This window comes from Puma concolor, chromosome A3 (assembly GCF_028749965.1).
Source record: "Puma concolor isolate L17-30 chromosome A3, mPumCon1.1.hap2, whole genome shotgun sequence".
Classification (NCBI taxonomy): domain Eukaryota; kingdom Metazoa; phylum Chordata; class Mammalia; order Carnivora; family Felidae; genus Puma; species Puma concolor.
The window spans coordinates 53,270,066-53,294,794 of NC_141669.1; the positions used below are offsets into that span (position 1 = coordinate 53,270,066).

A 24,729-nucleotide genomic window follows, 5' to 3' on the forward strand; every position below is an offset into this window, starting at 1 on the left:
ATAAATAGCATTAGTGATATAATAAATAAATAAATAAATAAATAAATAAATAAATAAATAAATAAATAAAAGATTTAAAAAAGAAACTAGGCAGGGGTCCCTAGGTGGCTCAGTTGGCTAAGTGTCTGACTTCAGCTCAGGTCAGGATCTCACAGTTTGTGAGTCTGAGTCCTGCCTTGGGCTCCACACTGGCTGTGCAGAGCCTACTTAGGATTCTCTCTTCCTCTCTCTCTGCCCCTCCCCCACGTTTGCACACTCTCTTTCTCTCTCTGTGTCAAAATACATAAATAAACTTAAAAAAAAACTAGGCATACTTTCCCCAAGAGCCTTTTGTTACTTTCCCGACACTAATCTGCCTTTCCTACTAAGGTCACAGGCAAGAGCTCTTTGATTTGGATGGTTCAGAGGAGCTTCCTCAGCCCAAAACATGGTGATCCTTCTGTGTAGCCAGGCTACTCACCCATATCCACACCACACCGGATGCCACCAGATGTAATGGCCTGTTCACTGAGGTCTGGCCCATTGTCATCATTCCAGAGAAACCTGCCCCTACATAATATCCTAAAAAAGAGGAACCCATTCCCAACATCAGGGGAGACTGGAGAGGCTTCCTGAACTGTCCTTCATCCTTTAATCCTTCCCAGAATTAAAGATGTACATTTTGTCCACAAGAGGAACACTATTTCTGGAGACAGTATCTCTAGCTGTCTTTCTTCTTGCACCTGGTGCAAAGTGGGCATCCTAGGAGAACTGGAGGATGAATGGTACTCCCACAACTGCTTTTGTGTTGGTTTCTCTGCCCTGTCTCCTGTTGCTGGGACACATACCCAGAAGTCAGCCTAGAATCCCTTGGTTATCTGGGGTCTGCTGGTCAAACCTGACATCACATTATACACAGGAGTCCCCTCGGAGGCTGTGGAAAGCCTGACCAGTTGTCACAGTGTCTTCATTCTCATCTCATAGCCCTTCTCCCCTCTCCTCTCTGCACCCCCCTCCCAGGCCTCCCCATCCCCTTTCCCAGTGTGTTGTCCACTCTGGTTTCCTCCAGGCCTTGACTGGAGGGATTGGGACTGCTATCCTTGGAGATGACTTTTGGCTCTTCTGGGGCATTTCAAGCAACCCAGGTCTCTTCTCCACTTCCACTGATTACGGCCATGATCCATCTCCAAGCAGAAGGAGAATCCCAACCAGAGAAGGGGGAAAGTGGCAAAACTGTTTCCTTCCTCCATCCTTCTCCAAAGAAAGTCTTAGAAGCCCAAGGTCATGGCAAGTGGAGAAACAGAGAAATGAGCATGGACTTCCCTTTCTGTCATCACGGCAGTGATTTTTGGTCACTCTAAGTCTGACCCAAAGTTCCTCCTCTGTTTAGAAGAGCTGGGATCTCCTGAGTGTCCAGGAGAGCCTCCCATTTTCCTGGCAGGAAAGTATGGCTGAGGTATTCGCCTCTTGCTTTGTCTTTTTCCTCCAAGACTGTCAGGTCAGGGGCCAAATAGGCACCCAGAGGGATGCATGGGAGACATGCTCAGTCAGTACCTGCAGATAGATGAGCATGGCCATAGGAAAATAGCTTGTGACTCTGTTCTTCCCCACAAAGTGGGAAATGAAACTCCTCATGGCTGGGACTTTTACATCCACCATCTCTGAAACCCTGGTGGGTCCACAGCCCAAGATTCTGGTTGCGTCTTGCTTAGCTTCCTCATGCTGGCTCAGCAGAATATCTATGTGAGGCCTCCATTCCCACCACTCAGAGCATATGCCCCCCAAGCCCAGCCCCTTCTTATGCAGTGGGCTCAGCTTGGTGAGGTCTCTGGATCCTTTCCTGGGACTAGTGAGAAGGCATATAGGTGTTTCATTAATACCTGATGCTACGAACCAGCAGAAGTTTGGGAAAAGCCAACTTTTGGACAGAGAAGGAAGAGTCCACACACTCCAGTTAGGCAGACTCTCCCACATGCCTCAGGAGGTGACCAAGACCTTATAGGCCCCTTCTACCAGAGCCTTGAGTAATTTGGCTTCTTCTCCACCCCAGGCTCTGGACTATGACAGGTTGTAAATGTAGGGCCAGGGGCTAGGAGCAGAAGGGCTGAGGCAACTCTGAGGTTTGACTGGGTACAAGCATGAGATCCCAGAACCAGAACATTCTAATCCCTTCTGAACATTGGTGGAACCAAGGTTCTGTAACCAAATGAGCCACCTGGAGAGAGTGGGGTATAGTCATAAATGTTCAGAGACAGGCAATGAGGGATTAGGTAATGTCAAAGGTTAGAACAGGTTCTGGAAGCTACAGACAGAATGTGGATGGGGAGCAGATGAGATGGGGTGAAAGGCCACCACCCTGTAGCCCAGGTTCTTTCCCACCACTTGGGGAGTGTGGCGAGGAGTCCTCTCTGGGTCAGTCCTCATCCAGTCAAAGGAGGAGCTCCAGTCTGAGGCCTAGTCAGCCTGGAGAGAGAGCAGCAAGGGGCCTGTAAGTACTGGGCTGACTAGGGGGGTGGGGTGCTCTGACATATCAAAGCAGCAAAAGCCTCTGCAAGGATGGGTAGCTATTTACTTGGCCCTCCCTCATTTGTTTCCACCTCTTGTCCCTGGTACCACACTGTCGTCCATATCCATTGGCTCACATTCAGCAAGCCTCGGCCGGCTTTCTAGTCCTGTGGCCAGAATTTTCATGCATTATTGAGTAAGGTGTAAATCATACTTCTCTCATGTCTTTGCTGTGGAAATAAATGAATGATAATGGCAGTAGCTTCTGGAAGACAGATCCTAATCCACAGACTCTAGGTTTCAGAATTGAGTAATGATCAGCCATCAACTCCCATCCACTAATCTTCCACCTATATGGCTAGCCAGCCAGTCAACCTTCTGTCCATCTATCTAATTATCTGGACCAACTCCCTTCCTTTTCTCCTTCCCTCCCTGTCTCCTTTCCTCACTTCCACCCTTTCTTTCCTGTCTTCCAAGTAATATTTGTTTAGAATGTGTTATGTACCAGGTTTCTCTGATGTGACCGATTTCTTCAAAGCATGAGAAGCTTCCCAGGAGAGAACTTAGTCCTTCACTGAGCCCCAGATCAGCTCCTATTTGCCCTTAGCTTCTCCCACATATGAAAGAACAGTTCCTGGTCCGATGACGCTGAGCCTCCCCACTTTGAGAAGCTCGTAAGTGCAGGAAGCAGGGAGGAGAACCCACATCTTACATTTTGAATCGCCAAACCCTACTTTTATAAAGGGATGCTGTATCATCTAAGATGCCTTGATAACAGAAAGTATTTTATTTCAGCGGTCTCCTTACTGGTCTCCCTGCTTCCAGGCTTTCCACACCCTCTTCTATGCTCCTCGCCACCGCCAGAGTGAACTTTCTCCAGTGTCCCTGCCCTTGTCTCTCTCCTGCCTGAAGTCCCTTCATTGGCTCCATGTCACCCATAAACCAAAGTTCAAGCTCCTTAATATGACCCAAGAGGATCTTCATGATCTGACCCCAGGTGCCTCTTTAGCGCCATGCCCTTCCCCTTCCTGTCACAGTCTTTACACTCCAACACCATCAACTGGCACTCCATGCTGTCTTATGCCCCCATACTTCTGAGTGTGCTAATCCTTCTACCTGGAGCTTTTTACCATTATTCCATTCTTTGTACTTCCTTTGGATGGCATGTATTCTTCTATTGTTATGCTCATAACACTGTGTCGTAATTTATTTGCTCAGGTCTGTCTTTCCTACCCGATTGTAAGCTGCTGGAGTACAGACTGTGAGTTAGTCATCTTTGCGGCCCGGTCCCCGTACAGCGCCTCGTACCTAGGAGGCAACCCATGTGCATTTGTGAGATGCATGCATGCATAGATGGATGATGGATGAGCGGAGTCTTCTAAGAGAAATAGAGCAGCGTTGGGACAATATGGTTAAAGTGTCCATGCAACAGGCCCCTGGGAGAAGAAGACACGTGGCCTCTTCTTGAGAGCTCAGACCTTTGCGGAGATGACTGAGCTGTGGCTGAGGCCAGGCAAGGTGTCTCAGCCAAGAATGGGGAACTTTGGGGTGACATGACGGCCTCCTGTGGGACTCACTTCCCATTTTTTTCTGGATAAAATGCCCTTGGGGAAACAGACAGCTGAATGTACCTGTGCTGCAGGTGCAAGTGTGCAGGATGAAGGCTGCTGAGAGCGAGGTCTCGGATGTGCACTTCAGTGTAGATAAACAGAACATCTCTCTCTGGCCCCGAGGCAAGCACCAGCCTCCGCTCAGAATCTGCTTGGTGCCCTGCGTTCTGCTGTTGGCAGGTCCTTCAACACATGTTCTCTTCTTCTTCTGGCAGAGCCTCCTCCCAAGACGGGTCCATCTCTGGTTCTGAGGAAATCTCTCACAGTCCGGGCTGCAGTCATCATCCTGACGCTGGGCCTGGCTGCTTCCATCCTGCTGCAGGCTGTTCTCTGTAAGTCCTCACGTTCTGTCATCCAAGCTTGGTCTTTCTTCACAGTCAGCCGGCTCCCTCAACATCCAGACCCTCTGTTCAGTTGTGTCTCCCACCTCTGGCTTTTCCATTTGTCTCGTTTCCCCTCTTTCCAGGGGCAGTCTCTGGGTCCCCTGTTCCAAGTAAGATGAGCTGCTGCTCTCTCCTTCCCAACCCCGGGGAGATTTTCCGGATTGAGATCAGCACTTGCATGCTTGGGCTCAAGGATATGCTGCTTTGCCCCCAGGAAACATTCACCCATTTCTTCATCCCGTGTCATCCCCACTGCGCCCCCGAGCTGTGTTCTTTTTGTGTGGAATCTTGTGGGCAGCTGTTAACAGTGAGCAAAATGGTTTTTGATCCCACAAAAGAAGGGCTTCTAACTGCATTCAGCCCTGACTGACTAGGTGGAGAGTCTGCCAGTGAGCCAACAGATCTCCTGGTTCACCATTCTCACCAGGACCCCTTCATGTTCTTTTCATTTATCTTCCCATTCCTGCTGAGGTCATGTCAAGGGAGACTTCCTACTTGTTCACTGGTTGTGTGACTTATCTTTCCTCTTCTTCTGCTCTGCCTAACCCCTCATGTTCTCTGCTAGCAGAGCCTTCTTCCTCCCACCAGGTCTCCAGAAAGCAGGGGGAGGCAACATCTGTCTTCTCCCTTCAAGGCTTTGGGACATATTTGGTCTCAGACTAGGAGCCTCTGAGCAGAGTTTCCTCTTGGTTTGTTTTTGGTCTCCTATCTGCCACCCGAGCCTGTAGCCTGAGCAGAGTGTCATGGTGGGTGGGATAAGGGAAGGGTAGAAATGGTTTCATAATTCCCTCTTTCCATATTCTCTGGAGAAGTCACTTCCAGATTGGAAGTCTGCACGCCTGGCCCCCATCATGGCCACAGGGGGCCTTGGGTAGATGTGGGAAGGGTGCTGCCCTAGTGGATGCCACTGTAGGGGCCTCTGGAAGGAGGAACTGGGAATCAAGTGATGGAGCCCCCAGGGATGCAGCAAGGAAGTAACTGAGGGCATCCTTTTACCAAATGTGCCTCAAATATGCAAAGCAAGTTTAGGACTGGGTACTAATCCCTGCTTCTGCCTCCCTATGAGGTCCTCCAACAGACGGTCTGTGTTTTATCAATCTGTGCATTACCTGCATCTGCAAGAGTTCCCAGCAAGTGCTAGGTGCCCATCACATGTTTGTTGAATGAATACATTATGAGTGAATGGAGGGTAAGCAACAGCTCTTTGGGTAGCTTAAGCTTATCCCTTACTTTCCCTTCCTTTTATCACCCTGACAACACTCTGAGTCCCTGGGAGTCCCTTTGCCTGACGTCTTGACTTTCTCAAATCCAGATCCCTGGTTTATGCGTACAATATCAAATGTAAAGAACAATGCTCAGTTGCTGAAAGGCCGTGTGGACAACATCAGCGCTCTGGGCTCTGAGATTAAGAGGAATAGAGGAGGCATGGAGGCAACCGGCATTCAGGTCCAGAAGGTGAATGCCAGCCTGGATCATGTGCGTTCTCAGATCTGGAAGTTGGAAACTGGTGTGAAGGAAGCCAATGCACAGATACAGATGTTAACAAGAAGTTGGGAGGCGGTCAATGACTTAAATGCCCAAATTCCAGAGTTAAAAAGAAATTTGGATAAAGCCAGTTCTTTAAATGCAAAGGTCCAGGGACTCCAGACCAGTTTGGAGAATATCAACAAGGTGCTCAAACAGCAAAGTAAGTGATTCAGAAAAGAACATTGTAAGCTGACCAGTGGCCTGTGGAGCCTTGCCAGCTTCAGGCATGAGGCCATTGGGCTGGCACGTGTGGAAGGAAGGGGAAGAGGAGCTGGGCAGACGTGGTTGGAAAGTTAAGAAACAAGGGCTCAGCAGTGGGCTTGGAGGACTTAGGGGCTGTTCAGGAGAAAAGGGACCAGGGACCAGCATGGGCTCTCACACTAAGGCACAGAGTATGAAGGCATTAGGGAGTCTCTCTGTCCTGGCCCAAACCTAGCCATTAATCCATTAAGTTCCATCCCTGGAGTGCGGGGGCTCAGCCACTTGTGATGGCCAACAGAGAATTGTTTCCTCTTAGGAGGAGGGACCGATTCTTGATCAATATTTTTAACTCTCCCCTATCTAAGCCCAGATACTCTACCACTCTCAGCTAGACTTTCAGCATGTGACACAGTGTCCCTGAGCCCTTACACAAGGACCCAAGGACCCCAGAACCCAGCCCCATTTGCTGCTGTCTCTGGGATCCCACTCGAGAACCACCCCCAGCCAGCACCCAGAGGAAACAGGAACCCCAGTGTTCACCTTTCATCCTTGTTCTCCAGATGACATTCTGCAGATGGTTTCTCAAGGCTGGAAGTACTTCAAGGGGAACTTTTATTACTTTTCTCAAGTCCCAAAGACCTGGTACAGTGCCCAGCAGTTCTGTGTGTCCAGGGATTCACACCTGACCTCAGTGGCCTCGGAGAGTGAACAGGTAAGTTCTGTTCCAATGAGCTCAAAGAAGGGGGTGTATTAACAGCCATATCAGGAAGGATGGGCAAGATTATGGTGCAGTAATCCCCAAATACCAGTGACCTAACAATGAAGGATTACTTCTCAGTTGCACTACATGTCCAACAAGGGCCTGCAAGGGGTTCTGCCTGTGTGGTCACTCAAGGACCTAGGCCAAAGGAGACTCCATCTCAGTGTATGGTTCCACAGTTGCTGAAATAGGGAAGGAGAACATGGCAAATCGTATGTTGGCTCTTAAGCATCTGCCTGGAAATCACAGATATCACTTTTGCTCACATTTCATTGGCTAAAGCAAATGATGCAGTGGTCCCAGCTTCAGAGAGGGCAGGGAGGTACAATCTTTCTAGGTGCCCAGAAAACAAAAACGTTTGTGAATAACATTAATAACACTACATAACCCTACCTAGTCTCCTACCTAGTGAGCAAAATATTGAACGAGCCCCTTTCATCTGGGAGGTGGACTAGTAGAGCAGGTAAGAGTATGTGCTCTGGGGTCTAGAGCCCTAACCCTGCTCCTAACTGGTCCCAGAGCCTGGGTAGTTATTTAACTTCATTAGATGGGCCTATTGATCAATGAAGCACACATGATAATAGTCCTGCTTCAGAGAACAGCTGACTAGATGCATATAAATGCACGGTGCCTTGCACATATTAAGCGCTCACTGCATTTCAGTTATTAGTATCTGGGCCCTTCTCCTGGGGTCCCTGCTCTGGGGTTTAGCTGAGTCTTTCTTGTACTCCAGAACCTACTTCCTGAGGAGCGGAAAGGCCCAAGACCTTGAGACCTGAGTCTGTTAGTTGCGGGGAAAAGACAAAGACTTTGGAAGATGGACTCTGGGCAGGGACAGGAAGGGGCTTGAGAGAGGTCAGTGTGTGTGGTATGTGGGGGCTGGCACTGAGGACAGAGAGAACAAGAACAAAAACACCCAGAGAGACAGATGTTCCACTTGCGCATTGTAGCAGGTGCCTCACTCCTTCTCCTTCCCTATAGGAGTTTCTGTACAAGATGGCAGGTGGACTTTTCTACTGGATCGGCCTGACCAAAGCCGGGAGTGAGGGGGACTGGTACTGGGTAGACGATACTCCATTTAACAAGGTCCAGAGTGCAAGGTAAGCCCCAGAGCCTCCTTCCCAGCCTGACTTTCCTGGGCCAGGACCAGGGCATGAAGGACGGGGTGACTACGGGGTTTGTGGTTCTTCCCTGTCCTCAGGTGGTAGGAACACTGAGCTGAGATCTAGCTCACCTTTGCCACTAATTTCCTGTGGGACTGGGGACAAATCCATGGCCTCTCCATGCCATCTGGGGTTTGGCGGCATGGCCTTCTACCCATCCTCGGCAGATCCCCTGTTCTATGTCTCAGTCTTGGCAGTGTGGGTTTGCGGAGGGCCTTGAGAGTGGTGGGCTGGCTTGGCTCTAAGTTGGGAGAGTGATTTCAGGCTTTGAGATTGACGGCTCACCAGTCCCCTTCCTCTCAGGCATGGGTACAAAAACTTGTGATGCTATCACTCAGGAGCAAAGCTGGGATTGAAGTCATTCATTTCTTCATTGGATGTAAGTTTTTCTTTGTTTTTTCCTTTGGTAGGTTCTGGATTCCAGGTGAGCCCAATAATTTTGGGAACAATGAACACTGTGCCAATATAAAGATGTCCTCGCTTCAGTCATGGAATGATGCCTCCTGTGACAATAAGCTCCTTTTCATCTGTAAACGGCCCTACATACCATCAGAACCATGACGGGACTGGTCCCAAGCTTGCACGTTGAGCTCCAATGCTTGTTGAACTAGAGAAGCTGCCTCTCTTTCTTCCATATTCCGGGATGGCTTTGCACCTTCACTTTTCTGGCTTCAAAATTGTCCCAGAGGCATCCTGGAGTTCATCTGCTTTGGCTGGGAATTCTCTGACCCCATAGAGGCAGCTGGAGTGGAAGGGAGATCTTGGAAAAGGAGAGGGGGGCGGAGAGGATTTAGAAGTTCAAATTGCCGGGGCGCCTGAGTGGCGCAGTCGGTTGAGCGTCCGACTTCAGCCAGGTCACGATCTCGCGGTCCGTGAGTTCGAGCCCCGCGTCAGGCTCTGGGCTGATGGCTCAGAGCCTGGAGCCTGCTTCCGATTCTGTGTCTCCCTCTCTCTCTGCCCCTCCCCTGTTCATGCTCTGTCTCTCTCTGTCCCCAAAATAAATAAACGTTGAAAAAAAAAATTAAAAAAAAAGAAGTTCAAATTGCCTCAGGAAGGTGATCAGAAACTTGCGGTTCCCTTTCCCTTCAGAGAAGCCTCAGTTTTATCACATGAAAGTTGCTTCAGACCACCCAGGCGGTTCTCCTGATACCGATGTTCAGGGCTTTTCCAATTGATCCCCCAGAATTCCCATTTGCCTGCTTAGGGGGCCGTGTTCTCAGTGGGAAGAGCTCGGCTCTTAGAGACCCCGTCTAGGCCCTGTTCCCATTGCTCTCCATCCACATCCCCTGAGGTCTAAGCCCCTTCTTCTCTGAGATGGGGGCAACTGGTTCAGCTCGGGGGCTCACACGGCAATGAGTCTCTCTTAGAGCTGGACCAGCATCCACGCTCCTTCTTGCTCCCCTTTGCTCGGCAAACTCCGAGGCCCAGCTCTGTTTTCTACAGTCCTCTGCCCAGCCCCCCTGTTTCACCTCCTGCACATCCTCTTTCATCTGCATTTCCTCTCTTCCCTTTAGGGACAGAGTTCACCTGCAAACTTCATCAGAGTCAAATGCTGCCTGGGTAAAGCATGTTTTACCTCTGTGAGCATGTTTTGTTCCCAGCTGTACAGGTGAATATGCCGGCAAGGCCATCTGCTCTGCCGGACATGGAGTTCTGGGGTATCCCCAGGAGATAGTTGGAGGCCCCAAAATGACAAGGGGTAGAGAAGATTCAGCTCCGGAAACGCCACAAATATGAGCAATGCTTACCCTTGGTTTTTATTGAACTGAAGGAGAGTGAGGTCTGCAGCATCATGTCCCTCCTGGTGGTCTTTCCTCTCAGAAGCTCAGTGGACAGTCTGTTGCCTGGCTTTACTCCTGAAGGTGTAAAGTTGACATTATTTCCCATCCTTCACGAAGAACCTGTTTGTGGGTATCAGGTCCCGGTGCCCTGGTCCAGTGGCTGAGGCAGGGATCTAGGCAGGGGCTGTACTGCTAGGAGGGGAGCAGAGAAGGAGAAGGAAGGAGGTGGTGCGAGCACAGGGGTGGGCTCAGTAGGGCGTCCTCCTCTCCTTCGGTCCTCATTAGGGCTCTCAGTAGGGTCCTGAGGACAGGACATTTTCCTTCAATGACTGTGACCAGCAGGTGGTGTTTTGGGTGCAAAGGGGTCAGGCTTAGGGCAGGGGCATTAGGAGGAAGCTTGAAGTAACATGGGGCAAATGGGATTTTTAAAATATGGCAATGGCAGGGCACCTGGGTGGCTCCGTTGATTAAGTGTCCAACTTCTGTTCAAGTCATGATCTCACGGTTTGTGAGTTCGAGCCCGACATCGGGTTCTGTGCTGTCAGCCGGAGCCTGCTTCGGATCCTCTGTCTGTCTGTCTGTTTCTTTCTCTCTACGCCCCTCCCCTGCTCATGCTCTTTCTCTTTCTCAAAAATAAATAGACGTTTAAAAAAATATGACAAGGGGGGTGCCTGTGTGGCTCAGTCTGTTAAGCGTCTGACTCTTGATCTCAGCTCAGGTCTTGATCCTATGGTCATGAGTTCAAGCCCCTCATTGGGATCTGTGCTTGTTGTGAAGCCTACTTAAAAAAAAAAAATGAAATAAAATAAAATAGGCAATGGATGAGGGATGGGCAGTCAGTGATCATGTCCATGCAGGAGCATTTGCAGGCCAGTTCCAGAGACTGCTGAAGTCTGAGGGAGTATCTCAGGGCAGAGAACATGGGCAAGCCAATGTGGCTGCTGCAAGCATGAAAGAATTCTTCCACATTTCACTAAGAAACATTTTGTTGTTCCTACTCTTTGTAATTACAAGCAGCAAATTATGGGAGAATTTTATTTCTTCCCCATGTCGGGCCTCTAGTCATAGCATGAGCTGATACAGAAATTGAATACAAGCTGCTTCTAGGGAGCTATCCCATTGTGTTTTTGAACATTTCGCTTTCCCACCTGACATGTTCGTCCTGATATCTGAGCTGCCGCGTTGAGTAGCATGTGACCCAGCCCCACACTCCGCGTTCCTCCCTAGGTGGCACTTGTCACCAGGCCAGCTGATTCAGAGGCTTGTAGCGTAAGGCCTAAAATTTCATGTGCTGCTGTGACATCTTTGAGCCCCAGAGCCTAACTATGCATTCCCCTGATCTCACCAGATATGTCCCCCTACCTGGCTAGTTCCTCTATCCACTGGACCAGCTGCACTGCACCCAACTTTCAACCTAATGGGTTCCACTAACCCACCCACCAACCTGGGAAACTATTCCAATGAGACAATCATGTCCTGCAGGAATCAGGGCCCCTGTAAGTTCTTGTTACCATAATGCCTGCCTACCATAGTCCTTGCTGGTTCACTGTGCTTGCAGGCATAACCCCTGTGGGACCCTGCATAGCATGTGGTCTCCTCCTCTCTAGACTGTGAGTATATGACTAATAAACCACTGCTCAGTATTAGGTGTCATCCGTTTGGTCTTCATCCCCTATTTAGAGCAGGAGATCCCTCCCTCACTGTTATAGACCGAATGGTTGTATGTCCTCAAAATTCACGTGTTGGAATTCTAACCTCCAATGTGATGGTGTTAGGAGGTGGGGCCTTTAGGAGGGCTTCACCCTCATGATGGGATTAGTGCCCTTATAAAAAGAGAAATGAAAGCATGCTTCTCTCTCTGCCAGGTGAGGATACAGTGAGATGACAGTCTGCACACCAGAAAGAGAGCTCTCTGCAGGAACGGAATAGCCAGAAACCTGATCTTGGACTTTCCAGCCTCCAGAACCGTGAGAAAGAGGTTTCCCTTGTGTAGACCTCTTAGTCTGTAGTATTCTTGTTGTAGTAGTTCGAAATGACTGAGTCACTCACCCCTGGGATGAACAGGAGGAGAACAGAACAAGGCTGCTCAGGGATCTCTGGTTGGTCCTGGTGTGAGGAGGTGAGCAGGACAATCTGACCACTTCTCTGGGAAAGAACTTGGGTGTGGAAATACCCAGGGGATGATGCAGCTAACGGGGAAGTCCAGCGGGAAGGCCCTGGGTTAGAGAAGGGCTGATAGGGGCCATCATGGGGCACCTGCAGAAACAAGGATAAGCAGCAGCTACAAGGCAGAAAGTAGAGCACATGGAAGTATACCTGGCAGGGAAAAGAGAAAGGTGCAGAGGAGAGAGTAGCTGAGATGCAGAGGGGAGGGCAGCAGAGTGAAAGCCCAAGAACTCTGGCTGCTGAAGTTCCTCAGATCCAGCCCAGCCCTCCTGACCCTCCTGGGTCCTGTGCATGTGGATCCTGTGACAAGACTTGCCCATGTCCACCCCCTTGCCTTTTTTTCCAAATGGAAGGAGACTGAGTCAGTGAGGAGTCTGTGCCTCATCTTGTAACCAGCCAGAATAGTGTTACCATGGCCTCCCCACTCATGAAGCTGGGACAGCTACTGCTTTGCCTTGTCTTGTGATCTTGGCTCACTTCTCCCCACATGCTGGGCTCACTTCTCCAGTGAGGTCACTTCATGGGTACCTGCCCTTCTGCTCGTGGTGGGACCTCACCCAGGAAATCCTGGCATCGGTAGTACATTAGTCCCTATCTCAGGTGGGGGGTGGGCATCATCAGTACCTAGCTCTTCAGGTCACAGACACCATAATATTTCTTTTTTTAAAAACATGTTTATTTATTTTTGAGAGAGAGGGTGGGGAGGGGCAGAGAGAGGATCTCAAGCGGGCTCTGCACTGTCAGCACAGAGTGCTCTGTGGGGCTTGAACTCACGAACCGTGAGCTGAAATCAAGAGTTGGACACTTAACTGGGAAAAAGTTGGGAGCCAAGAATGGGTGAGAACTTTGTCACAGCCAACTTGTATATTCTTTTTATTATGGTAATTTTTTTCCTCATTTAGTAGGCTAGCATCCTGGACATGCCCTCTCTCAATGTTGTAATAAAGTACTCTTGAAATACATATACTTTTGTATTTGGATATAAAAGAAGAGGAGAAAAAAATTTTTGACTCAGTTTTACTGATTGATCTAGATCTTATGAACAGGTACATACTATAATATTTTATTTCTCTGTTTTTATACTTCCTCCAAATCAGTCTGTCTGTCCATTCTATTCTTCTATCTTTTAAATTTTTTAAAAAAAAATTTTTTTTCAACGTTTTTTATTTATTTTTGGGACAGAGAGAGACAGAGCATGAACGGGGGAGGGGCAGAGAGAGAGGGAGACACAGAATCGGAAACAGGCTGCAGGCTCCGAGCCATCAGCCCAGAGCCCGACGCGGGGCTCGAACTCACGGACCGCGAGATCGTGACCTGGCTGAAGTCGGACGCTTAACCGACTGCGCCACCCAGGCGCCCCATATCTTTTAAATTTTTAAAAAAATGTTTATTTTATTTTTGAAAGAGACAGAGTGTGAGTGGGGGAGGGGCAGAGAGAAAGGGAGACACAGAATCCGAAGCAGGCTCTAGGCTCTGAGGTGTCAGCACAGAGCCCAATGTGGGACTCAAACCCATGAACAGTGAGATCATGATCTGAGCTGAAGTTGGACGCTTAACTGACTGAGCCACCCAGGTGCCCTTATCCTTCTATCTTCCTTCCTTCCTTCCTTCCTTCCTTCCTTCCTTCCTTCCTTCCTTCCTTCCTTCCTTTCTCCCTCCTTCCCTCCCTTCTTTCTTTCTTTCTTTCTTTCTTTCTTTCTTTCTTTCTTTCTTTCTTTCTCCCCCCCTCTTTCTTCTTCTTCTTCTTCTTCTTCTTCTTCTTCTTCTCTCTCTCTCTCTCTCTCTCTCTCTCTCTCTCTCTCTCTCCCTCTCCATTTGCCATGCTTGTAATCCTTCTTTCACACTGAGCAGCCTCCTGTTTAGGTAACTTCCAGTTTTTAGTCCCACCTTCCTAAGTTAGCAGTAGAATTGCATGTGCAGTCTTCCTTGAAGAGAGGTACAGGTATGAAGTCTGGGCCCCACTGAGCAGATTCAGCCAGGAGAGACCTTAGATTTGGTCCTGCTGTTTGTCCAGGGTTCAGGCAGGGTTTGGTGTTGCCGTACCTTAGAGGTATCTCCATGTTGTCGGAGCATTCTTCCTGCCAGTCTCCCTTCCAAAGTCTGCCTCTTTGCTCTCCTGAGATCCCATTAACTATCTGATATCTTTTTTTAAACAACTTTAAAAATAGAATAATTTCAGCTTTACAGAAAAATTGTGAGGATAATACCTAGAGCTCTCAAATACTTCTGCCTATTTCCCCAATTATTAATATCTTACATTAATATGGTACTTTCATCACAATTAATGAACCAATATTGATACATTGTTACTAACTAATGTCCGTATTTTATTCAGATGTCCTATGTTTCCCTAGTGTCCTTTCTCTATCCTAGGGTTTCATTTAGGGTCCCACATTACATTTAGTCATCCTGTCTTCTTAGGCTCCTCTTGGTTGTGATAGTTTCTCAGATTTCCCTTGTTTTATTATTATTATTATTTTTTATTCTCGTTAGTTAACATACAGTGTAGTCTTAGCCTCAAGAATAGAACCCACTGATTAATCTCTTACATATGACACCTAGTACTCATCCTGAAAAGTGCCCTCCTTAATGCCCATTACCCATTTAACCCACCCCCACCCCCCCATCAACCTTCAGTTTGTTCTCTGTATTTAAGAGCCTCTTAGGATTTACCTTCCTCTCTGTTTTTATCTTACTTTTCCTTCCTTCCCCTATGTTCATCTGTTAAATATCTCAAATTCCACATATGAGTAAAGTCATATAATATCTGTCTTTTTCTGACTGACTGATTTCGCTTACCATAATGCCTTCCAGTTCCATCCATGTTGTTGCAAATGGCAAGATTTCATTCTTTTCCATTACCGAGTAGTTTTCCATTGTATGTGTGTGTGTGTGTGTGTGTGTGTGTGTGTGTGTATGTATTATACATGGATTAAGAAGATGTGGTGTATATATATATATGTGTGAGTGTGTGATGTATATGTATATATATATATATATATACATACATATATATATCACATCTTCATACACACACACACACACACACACACACACACACACACACACACACCACATCTTCTTAATCCATTCAGCAGTTGGTGGACATTTGGGCTCTTTCCATAATTTGGCTATTGTTGAAAGTGCTGCTATAAACATTGGGGTGCATGTGCCTCTTTGAATCAGCATTTTTGTATCCTTTGGATAAATTCCTAATATTGCAAATGCTGGGTTGTAGGATAGTTCTATTTTTAATTTTTTTGAGGAACTCTGTTTTTCAGAGTGGTTGCACCAGTGTGCATTCCTACCAACAATGCAAGGGTTCCCCTTTCTCCACATCCTCGACAACATCTGTTGTTTACTGAGTTGTTAATTTTAGCCATTCTGACCAGTGTGAGGTAGTATCTCATTGTGGTTTTGATTTGTATTTCCCTGATGATATGTGATGTTGAGCATTTTTTTCCTGTGTCTGTTTGCCATCTGGATATCTTCTTGGGAAAAATATCTGTTCATGTGTTTTGCCCATTTCTTCATTGGATTATTTGTTTTTTGGGTGTTGAGTTTGGTAAGTTCTTTATAGATTTTGAATACTAACCCTTTATCAGATATGTCATTTGCAAATATCTTCTCCCAGTCCATCAGTTGCCTTTTAGTTTTGTTGATTGCTTCCTTTGCTGTGCAGAAGCTTTTTTATCTTGCTGAGGTCCCAGTAGTTCATTTTTGCTTTTATTTCCCTTGCCTCTGGAGACATGTCAAGTAAGAAGTTGCTGTGGCCAAGGTCAAAGAGGTTGCTGCTTGTTTTCTCCTGTAGGATTTTGATGGTTTCCTGTCTCACATTTAGGTCTTTCATCCATTTTGCATTTATTTTTGTGTATGGTGTAAGAAAGTGGTCCAGTTTTATTCTTCTGCATGTTGCTGTCCAGTTCTCCCAGCACCATTTGCTAAAGAGAGTCTTTTTTTCCATTGGATACTCTTTCCTGCTTTGTCAAAGATCAGTTGGCTATATATCTGTGGGTCCATTTCTGGGTTCTCTATTCTATTCCAATGATCTATGTATCTGTTTTTGTGCCAATACCATACTGTCTTGATGATTACAGCTTTGTATACAGGTTAAAGTCTGGGGTTGTGAGCTTCCAGCTTTGGTTTTCTTTTTCAACATTACTTTGGCCATTTGGGGTCTTTTGTGGTTCCATACAAATTTTAGGATTGTTTGTTCTAGCTCTGTGAAGAATGCTGGTGCTATTTTGATAGGGATTGCATTGAATGTGTAGATCGCTTTGGGTAGTATCAACATTTTAACAATATTTGTTCTTCCAATCCATGAGCATGGAATATTTTTCCATTTCTTTGTGTATAGTTTTCAGTGTACAGATCTTTTACCTCTTTGGTTAGGTTTATTCCTAGGTATTTTGTGGGTTTTAGTGCAATTGTAAATGAGATTGATTCCTTGACTTCTCTTTCTATTGCTTCATTATTGGTGTATAGAAATGCAACCGATTTGCATTGATTTTATATCCTGTACATTGATTTTATATCCTGTAATTTTGCTGAATTCATGTATCAGCTCTAGCAGTTTTTTGGTGGAGTCTTTTGGGTTTTCCATGTAGAGTATCATGTCATCTGCGAAAAGTGAAAGTTGACTTCTTCCTTGCCAATTTGGATGACTTTTATTTCATTTTATTATATGATTGCTGAGGCTAGGACTTCCAACACTGTTTTAAACAACAGGGGGTGAGAGTGGACATCCCTGTCATGTTCCTGATCTCAGGGGGAAAGCTCTCAGTTTTCCCCCATTGAGGATGCTAATTAGCTGTGGGCCTTTCATATATGGCTTCTATGATGTTAATGTATGTTCCTTCTATCCCGACTTTCTTGAGGGTTTTTATTAAGAAAGGATGCTGTATTTTGTCAAATGTTTTTTCTGCATCTATTGACAGGATCATATGGTTTTTATCCTTTCTTCTGTTAATGTGATGTATCACATTGATTGATTTGTAAATATTGAACCAGCCCTGCAGCTCAGGAATGAATCCCACTTGATCATGGTGAATAATTCTTTTAATGTACTGTTGAATTTGATTTGCTAGTATCTTGTTGAGAATTTTTACATCCATATTCATCAGGGATATTGGCCTATAATTCTCCTTTTTAGTGGGTCTTTGGTTTGGGGATCAAGGAAAGTTGGCTTCATAGAATGAGTCTGGAAGCTTTCCTTCCATTTCTATTTTTTGGAACAGTTTGAGAAAAATAGGTTTTTGGTTTTGTTTTTTTTTTTTTTTTTTGAGAAAAATAGGTATTAACTCCGCTTTAAATGTCTGGTAGAATTCCCCTGGGAAGCCATCTGGCCCAGGACTCTTATTTATTGGGAGATTTTTGGTAACCGATTCAATTTCTTTGGTTATGGGTCTGTTCAAATTTTCTATTTCTTCCCATTTGAGTTTTGGTAGGTGCGGGTGATTTGTTCATTTCTTTCAGATTATCCAGTTTGTTGGCATACAATTTTTCATAGTATTCTTTAATAATTGTTTGTATTTCTGTGGTGTTGGTTATGATTTCTCCTCTTTCATTTATGATTTTATCTATTTGGGTCCTCTTCTTTTTGAGAAGTCTGGCTAAGGGTTTATTAATTTTGTTTATTCTTTCAAAAAAACAGCTCTTAGATTTATTGATCTGTTCTACTGTTTTTTTAGGATTCTATATTTTTTATTTCTGCCTTAATCTTTATTATTTCCCTTCTTCTGCGGGCTTTGGGGTTTATTTGCTGCTGCTTTTCTAGCTTCTTTAGGTGTAAGGTTAGGTTTGTATTTGGGATCTTTCTTGCGTCTTGAGACAGGCCTGAATTGCAATATATTTTCCTCTTAGGACTGTTTTTGCTGCATCCCAAAGGGTTTGGACTGTGATGTTTTCATTTTCATTTGTTCCATGTATTTAAAAAATTTTTTTAATGTTTATTTATTTTTAAGAGAGAGAGAGAGAGACAGAATGCGAGAGGGGGAGGGGCAGAGAGAGAGGGAGAAACAGAATCTGCAGCAGGCTCCAGGCTCTGAGCTGGAGTCTGACATGGGGCTGGAACTCTCAGACCATGAGATCATGACCTGAGCTGAAGTCGGATGCTTAACCGACTGAGCCACCCAGGCACCCCTGCTTCCATGTATTTTTAAATTTCTTCTTTAGGGGCACCTAGGTGGCTCAGTCGGTTGAGCGTCTGACTTCAGCTCAGGTCACGATCTCACGGTCCGTGAGTTCGAGCCCCGCGTCGGGCTCTGGGCTGATGGCTCGGAGCCTGGAGCTTGCTTCCGATTCTGTGTCTCCCTCTCTCTCTGCCCCTCCACCATTCATGCTTTGTCTCTCTCTGTCTCAAAAATAAATAAAAGTTAAAAAAAAATTTAAATTTCTTCTTTAATTCCCTGGTTAACTCATTCATTGTTTAGTAGAATGTTCTTTAACCTCCATGTATTTGGGGGCTTTCCAAATTTTTTCTTGCGGTTGATTTCAAGTTTCATAGCATTGTGATCTAAAAATATGCATGGTATGATCTCAGTCTTTTTGTACTTGTTGAGGGCTGTTTTGTGACTAGTATGTGATCTCTTTTGGAGAATGTTCCATGTGCACTCGAGAAGAATGTGTATTCTGCTGCTTTAGGATGAAAAGTTCTACATATATCTGTTATGTCCATTTGGCCCAATGTGTCATTCAGAGCCATTGTTTCCTTATTGATTTTCTGCCTAGATGATCTGTCCATTGTTGTAAGTGGAATATTAAAATCACCCACAGTGATGGGCATTGAGGAGGGCACTTGTTGGGATGAACACTGGGTGTTGTATGGAAACCAATTTGACAGTAAATTATATTAAAAAATAAAATTAAATTAAAATCACCCACAATTATGGTATTATTATCAATAAGTTTGTTTATGTTTGTGATTAATTGATTTATATATTTGGGTGCTTCACATTGGGGGTATAAACATTTACAGTTGTTAGCTCTTCTTGATGGATAGACCCCTTAATTATGATATAATGCCCTTCTTCATTTCTTGTTACAGTCTTTCTTTTAAAATCTAGTTTGCCTGATATAAGTATGGCTACTCCAGCTTTCTTTTGACTTCCAGTAGCATGATAGATGGTTCTCCATCCCCTCGCTTTCAATCTGAAGGTGTCCTGTGGTCTAAAATGAGTCTCTTGGTGCATTTAGTCCATTTCAATTCAGAGTGATTATTAAAGATATGAATTTAGTGCCATTGTGTTATCTGTAGATTTCATGTTTGTGGTGATATCTCTGGTCCTTTGTAGTCTTTGCTGCTTTCCACTCACAGAGTCCCCCTTAGGATCTCCTGCAGGGCTGGTTTAGTGGTCATGAACTCCTTTAGGTTCTGTTTATCTGGGAAAGCCTTTATCTCTTCTTCTTCTATTCTGAATGACAACCTTGCTGGATAAAGATTCTTGGCTGCATATTTTCCTATTCAGCACATTGAATATTTCCTGCCACTCCTTTCTGGTCTGCCCAGTTTCAGTGGACAGGTATGCTATTACCCTTATGTGTCTTCCCTTGTAGGTTAAGGACCATTTGTCCCTAGCTGCTTTCATAATTCTCTCTTTATCTTTGTGTTTTGTCAGTTTAACTGTGATATGCCATGGTGTTGACCTGTTTTTGTTGATTTTGAGGGGAGTTCTCTGTGCCTCTTGGACTTGGATGACTATTTCCTTCCCCTCGCTCTTCTTCTTCTAGAACTCCTATGATACAGATATTGTTTCATTTTATGCAATCCCTTAGCTCTCTAATTCTTCCCTCGTGATCTAGTAATATCATTTCCCTCTTTTTTTTTTCAGCTTCATCATTTTCCATAATTTTATTTTCTATTTTACCTATTCTCCTCTGTTTCTTCCATCCTTGCTGTCACTGTATCTAGTTTATTTTGCATGTCATTTATAGCATTTCTTAATTCATTGTAACTAGTTCTTAGGTCTTTTATCTCTGCATCAAGAGATTCTCTGCTGTCTTCTATGCTTTTTTTTAAAGCCCAGCTATTAGTCTTATGACTGTTATTCTAAATTCTTGTTCAGATATATTGTTTATATCTGTTTTGAGCAATTCTCTGGCTGTGATTTCTTCCTTAATTTCTTTTGGGGAAAATTCTTCTGTTTTGTCATTTTGGTTAAGTATCTGTCTTTGGTGTGTTTTAATAGCTTGTTATATGACCTGCACCTGTGAGTACTAGGATATTAAAAAGGGGTCATACACTGTCCAGGGCCTGGCACTTCAGAAAGTGTCCTGCACCTCGATCCTGCAAAGCTGTCTCCCTCTAGCTGTGGAGATCCTTTTGCTACTCTGCAGATTGCATGCACTCTGCTGTTGCATTTTGGTTGCTCTATCCCACTGGTCAGTCCTCTACAAAGCTCTTCCTTGCTTGTAGTGGTGGAATGTTTGGGCCTTCAACCAGGTGTGCTGTGATTTGTTTGTTGAAATAACCCTGGAAAAAAAGGAAAAGGTGGGGGAAGACTGATCCCATAAAAAGAGAAAAATGAAAGGGTAGAAAAGGAGACCAAATAGAGAATCAAAAACTATAAAGCTAAATCCAGAGAAAGAGAAAGGAAAATAAAGATAAAGAGATAGAAAAGGCGTAGGGAAGTCGGGCCTGTTTTTTGTGGCGCCTCAGAGGCGGCAGGCTGCTTCAGGATGAAACTGAACATCTCTTTCCCAGCTACTGGCTGCCAGAAACTCATTGAAGTGGATGACGAATGGAAACTTTGTACCATTTTTGAGAAGCGGAATGGCCACAGAAGTTGCTGCTGATGAACAAGGTGAAGAATGGAAGGGTTACCTGGTCTGAATCGGTGGTGGCAGTGACACACAAGGCTTCCCCGTGAAGAAGGTGTCTTGACCCATGGCCATGTCTGCGTGCTGCTGAGTAAGGGGCATTCCTGCTACTGACTAAGGAGGACGGGAGAAAGAAAGTGCAAATCTGTTCAGGGTTGCATTGTGGTTGCCAATCTCAGTGTTCTCAACCGGGTCTTCGTGAAGAAAGGGAAGAAGGGTATTTCTGGACTCACTGATACTACTGTGCCTCATCACCTGGGGCCCAAAAGAGCTAGCAAAATCTGCAAACTTTACAGTCTCTCAAAGGAAGATGATGTCCACCAGTCTGTTGTGAGAAAGCCCCTTAACAGAGAAGGTAAGAAACCTAGGACCAAAGCACCCAAGATTCAGCATCTTGTTACTCCCTGTGTCCTTCAACACAAATGTTGGTGTACCGCCTGGAAGAAGCAGTGCAGTAAAAAAAAAATAAGCAAGAGGCTGTAGAATATGCCAGACTGGTGGCCAACAGAGTGAAGGAGGCCAAAGAAAAATGCCAGGAAAGATTACCAAGAGACAGAAGCTGTCTCCTCTGAGAGCTTCTACCTGTAAGTCTGATTCCAAAAATGAGATTGTTCTAAGAGGAACAAATAAGTAAGATCGGACATCAAAAAAAAAAAAAGAAAGGAAGAAAAAAGTAAAAAATGTATATATATAAAAAAATACAAATATATAATACATAATATATATTATGTATATAAATAAATATATAATATATATTTTTATATAATTTATATCTATTATATGTATGTGTATATATATGTAAAGAAATCAGAAACTATGAGTCTGATTCCAAAATAAAAAACAAGATGGCTCAGAGCCTGGAGCCTGTTTCCGATTCTGTGTCTCCCTCTCTCTCTGCCCCTCCCCTGTTCATGCTCTGTCTCTCTCTGTCCCAAAAATAAATAAAAAGTTGAAAAAAAAAATTCAAAATAAAAAACAAGAGGGTAGAAAGAAAAAGAAAAGAAAAAGACAAACAAACAAACACCAGTTGTCTGTCGGTCCCTGGGACTGGTGGCTGTGCTGGTCTGGAGGAGAGGCCCTCTGGTTCCGTCAGTGTCAGTCCCCCCCCCAGCTAGCAGCAATTAGAAGGCATGGAGCAGCCGGGATTGGTGTAAGCAGATCCCGCCTCCACGGGGGGGCTGCTGTGCTGCTCCCTAAAGCCCCACCATGTTGGTGGGAGAAAAATGGTGACACCCCAGTCTCTCTACCCCGGACTGGGTGTCTCAAACCACACTGCTCAGGGGCAGTAGGCTTGCCCTGCTCCACAGTCTCCTGTGCCTCCTAGGGGCTCAGCTGGGATTCAAAACCTGATGTGTTAAAGGACCCCCCCCCCCCCCCCCCGCCCCGTCCCGATCCTGTTCTGGTGTAGGCCACTCAGCCCTGCTGATAAAAGGCCTTTGGCTGGCGCCTGCAGAGCCTTTCGTCCTTGAGGAGGCAATAAACCCTCTTCCCAAAGTACTCGAGGAAGGGGACTGTTCTCTCCCAGCATACCCCTGAGATGGCTACAGCACCCCCAGGGTGGGCTCCTTCTGCCCCAGGAGTGCGCACACACGGCTCCCGGCTCCACTCCGGAGAAAGTCGCTCACTTTAGGAACCTCTGAGTTTCAGCTCCTAAGGCTGTTTGCAAAACAGAAACTGGCGCTCTCTGGAATTCTCTTTCCCCAGTGCATGGTCTGGAGAGGTTTTCCTCTTGTGCTAACTCAGTACCGAAGCCCTCTCTCTTTCTCTTTTGTCTCCGCACAGAAGGGGTTCCCTCCCCTCCGGGCCTATGCTGTTTTCTCTCCCCCAATTCACATACATGCACCCCTGTCAAGCTGTCTCCCTCCAACTGTGGAGATCCTTCTGCCACTCAGCAGATTGATTTTCTGGGTGTTCCCAGTGACCTGATGTCAACCCAGCTGTGTTTGAGGGACGAGGAAAATCCTGGTCCCCCTACTTCTCCGCCGTCTTAACTCTGCCTGCACCTAGACTTTCTTTGTTTTTGGTAACCTTGTCAATTTTGTGGAGAACTGGTCAGATATTTTGTAGACTGTCCCTCAATTTGGGTTCATCTGATATTTTTTATCCAACTAGGGTGATGTGTTTTAGGAGGAAGACCTCAGAGATAAAGTGCTATTCTCATCATGGGTACACACTGTCGACATGACTCGTTACTGGGTGCTGCCCTTGATCTCCAGGCTGAGGTAATGTTTGTCAGGTTCGCTTACTGCAAAATTACTCCTCTCCCCCCCTTTCCATTTTGTGCTCTCTGGAAGGAAGTCTCAGTCTTAGTGCATTTGAGATGCTATAATAGAATACCACAGATCATGTAGCTTATAAACAACAAAAATTTATTTCTCACAGGTCTGGAGCCTGGAAATCCAAGATGAGGGTGCCACCGTGGTTGAGTGAGGGCTTCCTCCAGTCACCGACTCTTGTGTCTTATTGTATCCTTCTGCATGATGGAAGGGGCAGGCAAATTCTCTGGGACCTCTATTGTAAGTGCACTAATCCCATTAATGAGGACTCTACCTCATGACTTAATGCCTCCCAAAGGCTCCACCTCCTAATACCATCAAATTGGGGGTTAGGATTTCAACATACAAATTGGGGGGGGGGCGGGACACAAACATTCAGACCATAGCAATCACTGTGTGCAGCCCACACTTAAGCAATGGGGAGGTGTGCTCTACTTTCTTGAGATTCAAGTATGTACACAAATTATTTGGAATTTTTCTGTGTGGGAGATTTATCTATTTGCTTATTTATTCAAATGTTTACTTATCAGTATGGATTCATGGGTTTTATGCTTTGGGTTATAGTCCAATAGTACTTCATTTATTTTCTTGCTCAAATTGTTCCAGTTTTGGCCATTAGGAGCTCTTTCAGGTGACTCCTATGTGTTTTTTAACATTCTTTCATCATTTTAAAAAACATCTCTTTATTTCCAAGCATGACAAAATACTACAGATTAATTTTGTATATTTTCTGCCCTGGTCCTAGAATCAGCCATTTCTCCAAGGAGCCCTGGTTTAATTTTTTTGGATAATGATATTAGAAACCAAGATTTGGGTACTGTGTGTGTGGTCACTGCAACTGGAGTGTCATTGCTTCTTCTTAGCTGAGGGAGCTAGATCATGTGTGTATGGATACCTAATTAAAAAAAAAAAATCATTATGCCTGCAATATGGTGACAAGACTTGAGAGGAGCAAGACTAAAGACAGGGAGAACAGTTAGAGGATTAACCCAGTTAAGGGCACCTGGGTGGCTCAGTTGGTTAATCTTCTGACTCTGGATTTCGGGTCAGGTCATGATCTCATGGGTTCATGGGATTGAACTCCTCGTCAGGCTCTAACAGTCTGGAGCCCACTTGGGATTCTCTCCCTGCCCTTTCCTGGCTTGTGCTCTCTCTCTCTCTCAAAACAAACAAACAAACAAACAAGCAAACAAACAAACAAACAAAGATTAACCAAATTAAAGCCGGGCAAGATGGTGCATTGATGCTTGTGATGTGATGGATTGTTGTTGTTGTTGTTGTTGGATTTGCTGTGGGAAGCAAAGTTGGGACCCTTTGTGAAGCTGGGTACAGGGGCTCACGTCCTGCCCCAAAGCTGCCTCTTTCCAGCCCTGACTCTGGCTGCATCAGGTTTAGTGTCAGGGCCAGGCAGACTCTCCCCAGTAGCAATCTGGGTAGCTCCACGCCTACAATCTCCAACAAAAATCCAGCATTGGGTCACATGCTCATCCCTGAAGCAATAAGGGAGATCAAGCCAGAAACTCATTCCTGGGGCTGGGAATTGGGTATGGGTTTAGCCTCA

General features: G+C 45.5%; 1 protein-coding gene across 1 annotated transcript in view; it reads left to right on the forward strand.

Annotated features, from left to right (window-relative positions):
• CD207 (CD207 molecule) overlaps window positions 1-8,930 on the forward strand; it is a 49,475-nt gene extending 40,545 nt beyond the window's left edge. The window contains exons 3-7 of the mRNA XM_086700904.1: window positions 4,310-4,426; window positions 5,790-6,164; window positions 6,766-6,917; window positions 7,947-8,065; window positions 8,539-8,930. Coding sequence (XP_086557030.1) covers window positions 4,310-4,426; window positions 5,790-6,164; window positions 6,766-6,917; window positions 7,947-8,065; window positions 8,539-8,689 — 914 coding nt within the window. The 3' untranslated portion in view covers window positions 8,690-8,930. The remainder of the gene's footprint in view (window positions 1-4,309; window positions 4,427-5,789; window positions 6,165-6,765; window positions 6,918-7,946; window positions 8,066-8,538) is intronic.
• Window positions 8,931-24,729: the final 15,799 nt, after the last annotated feature.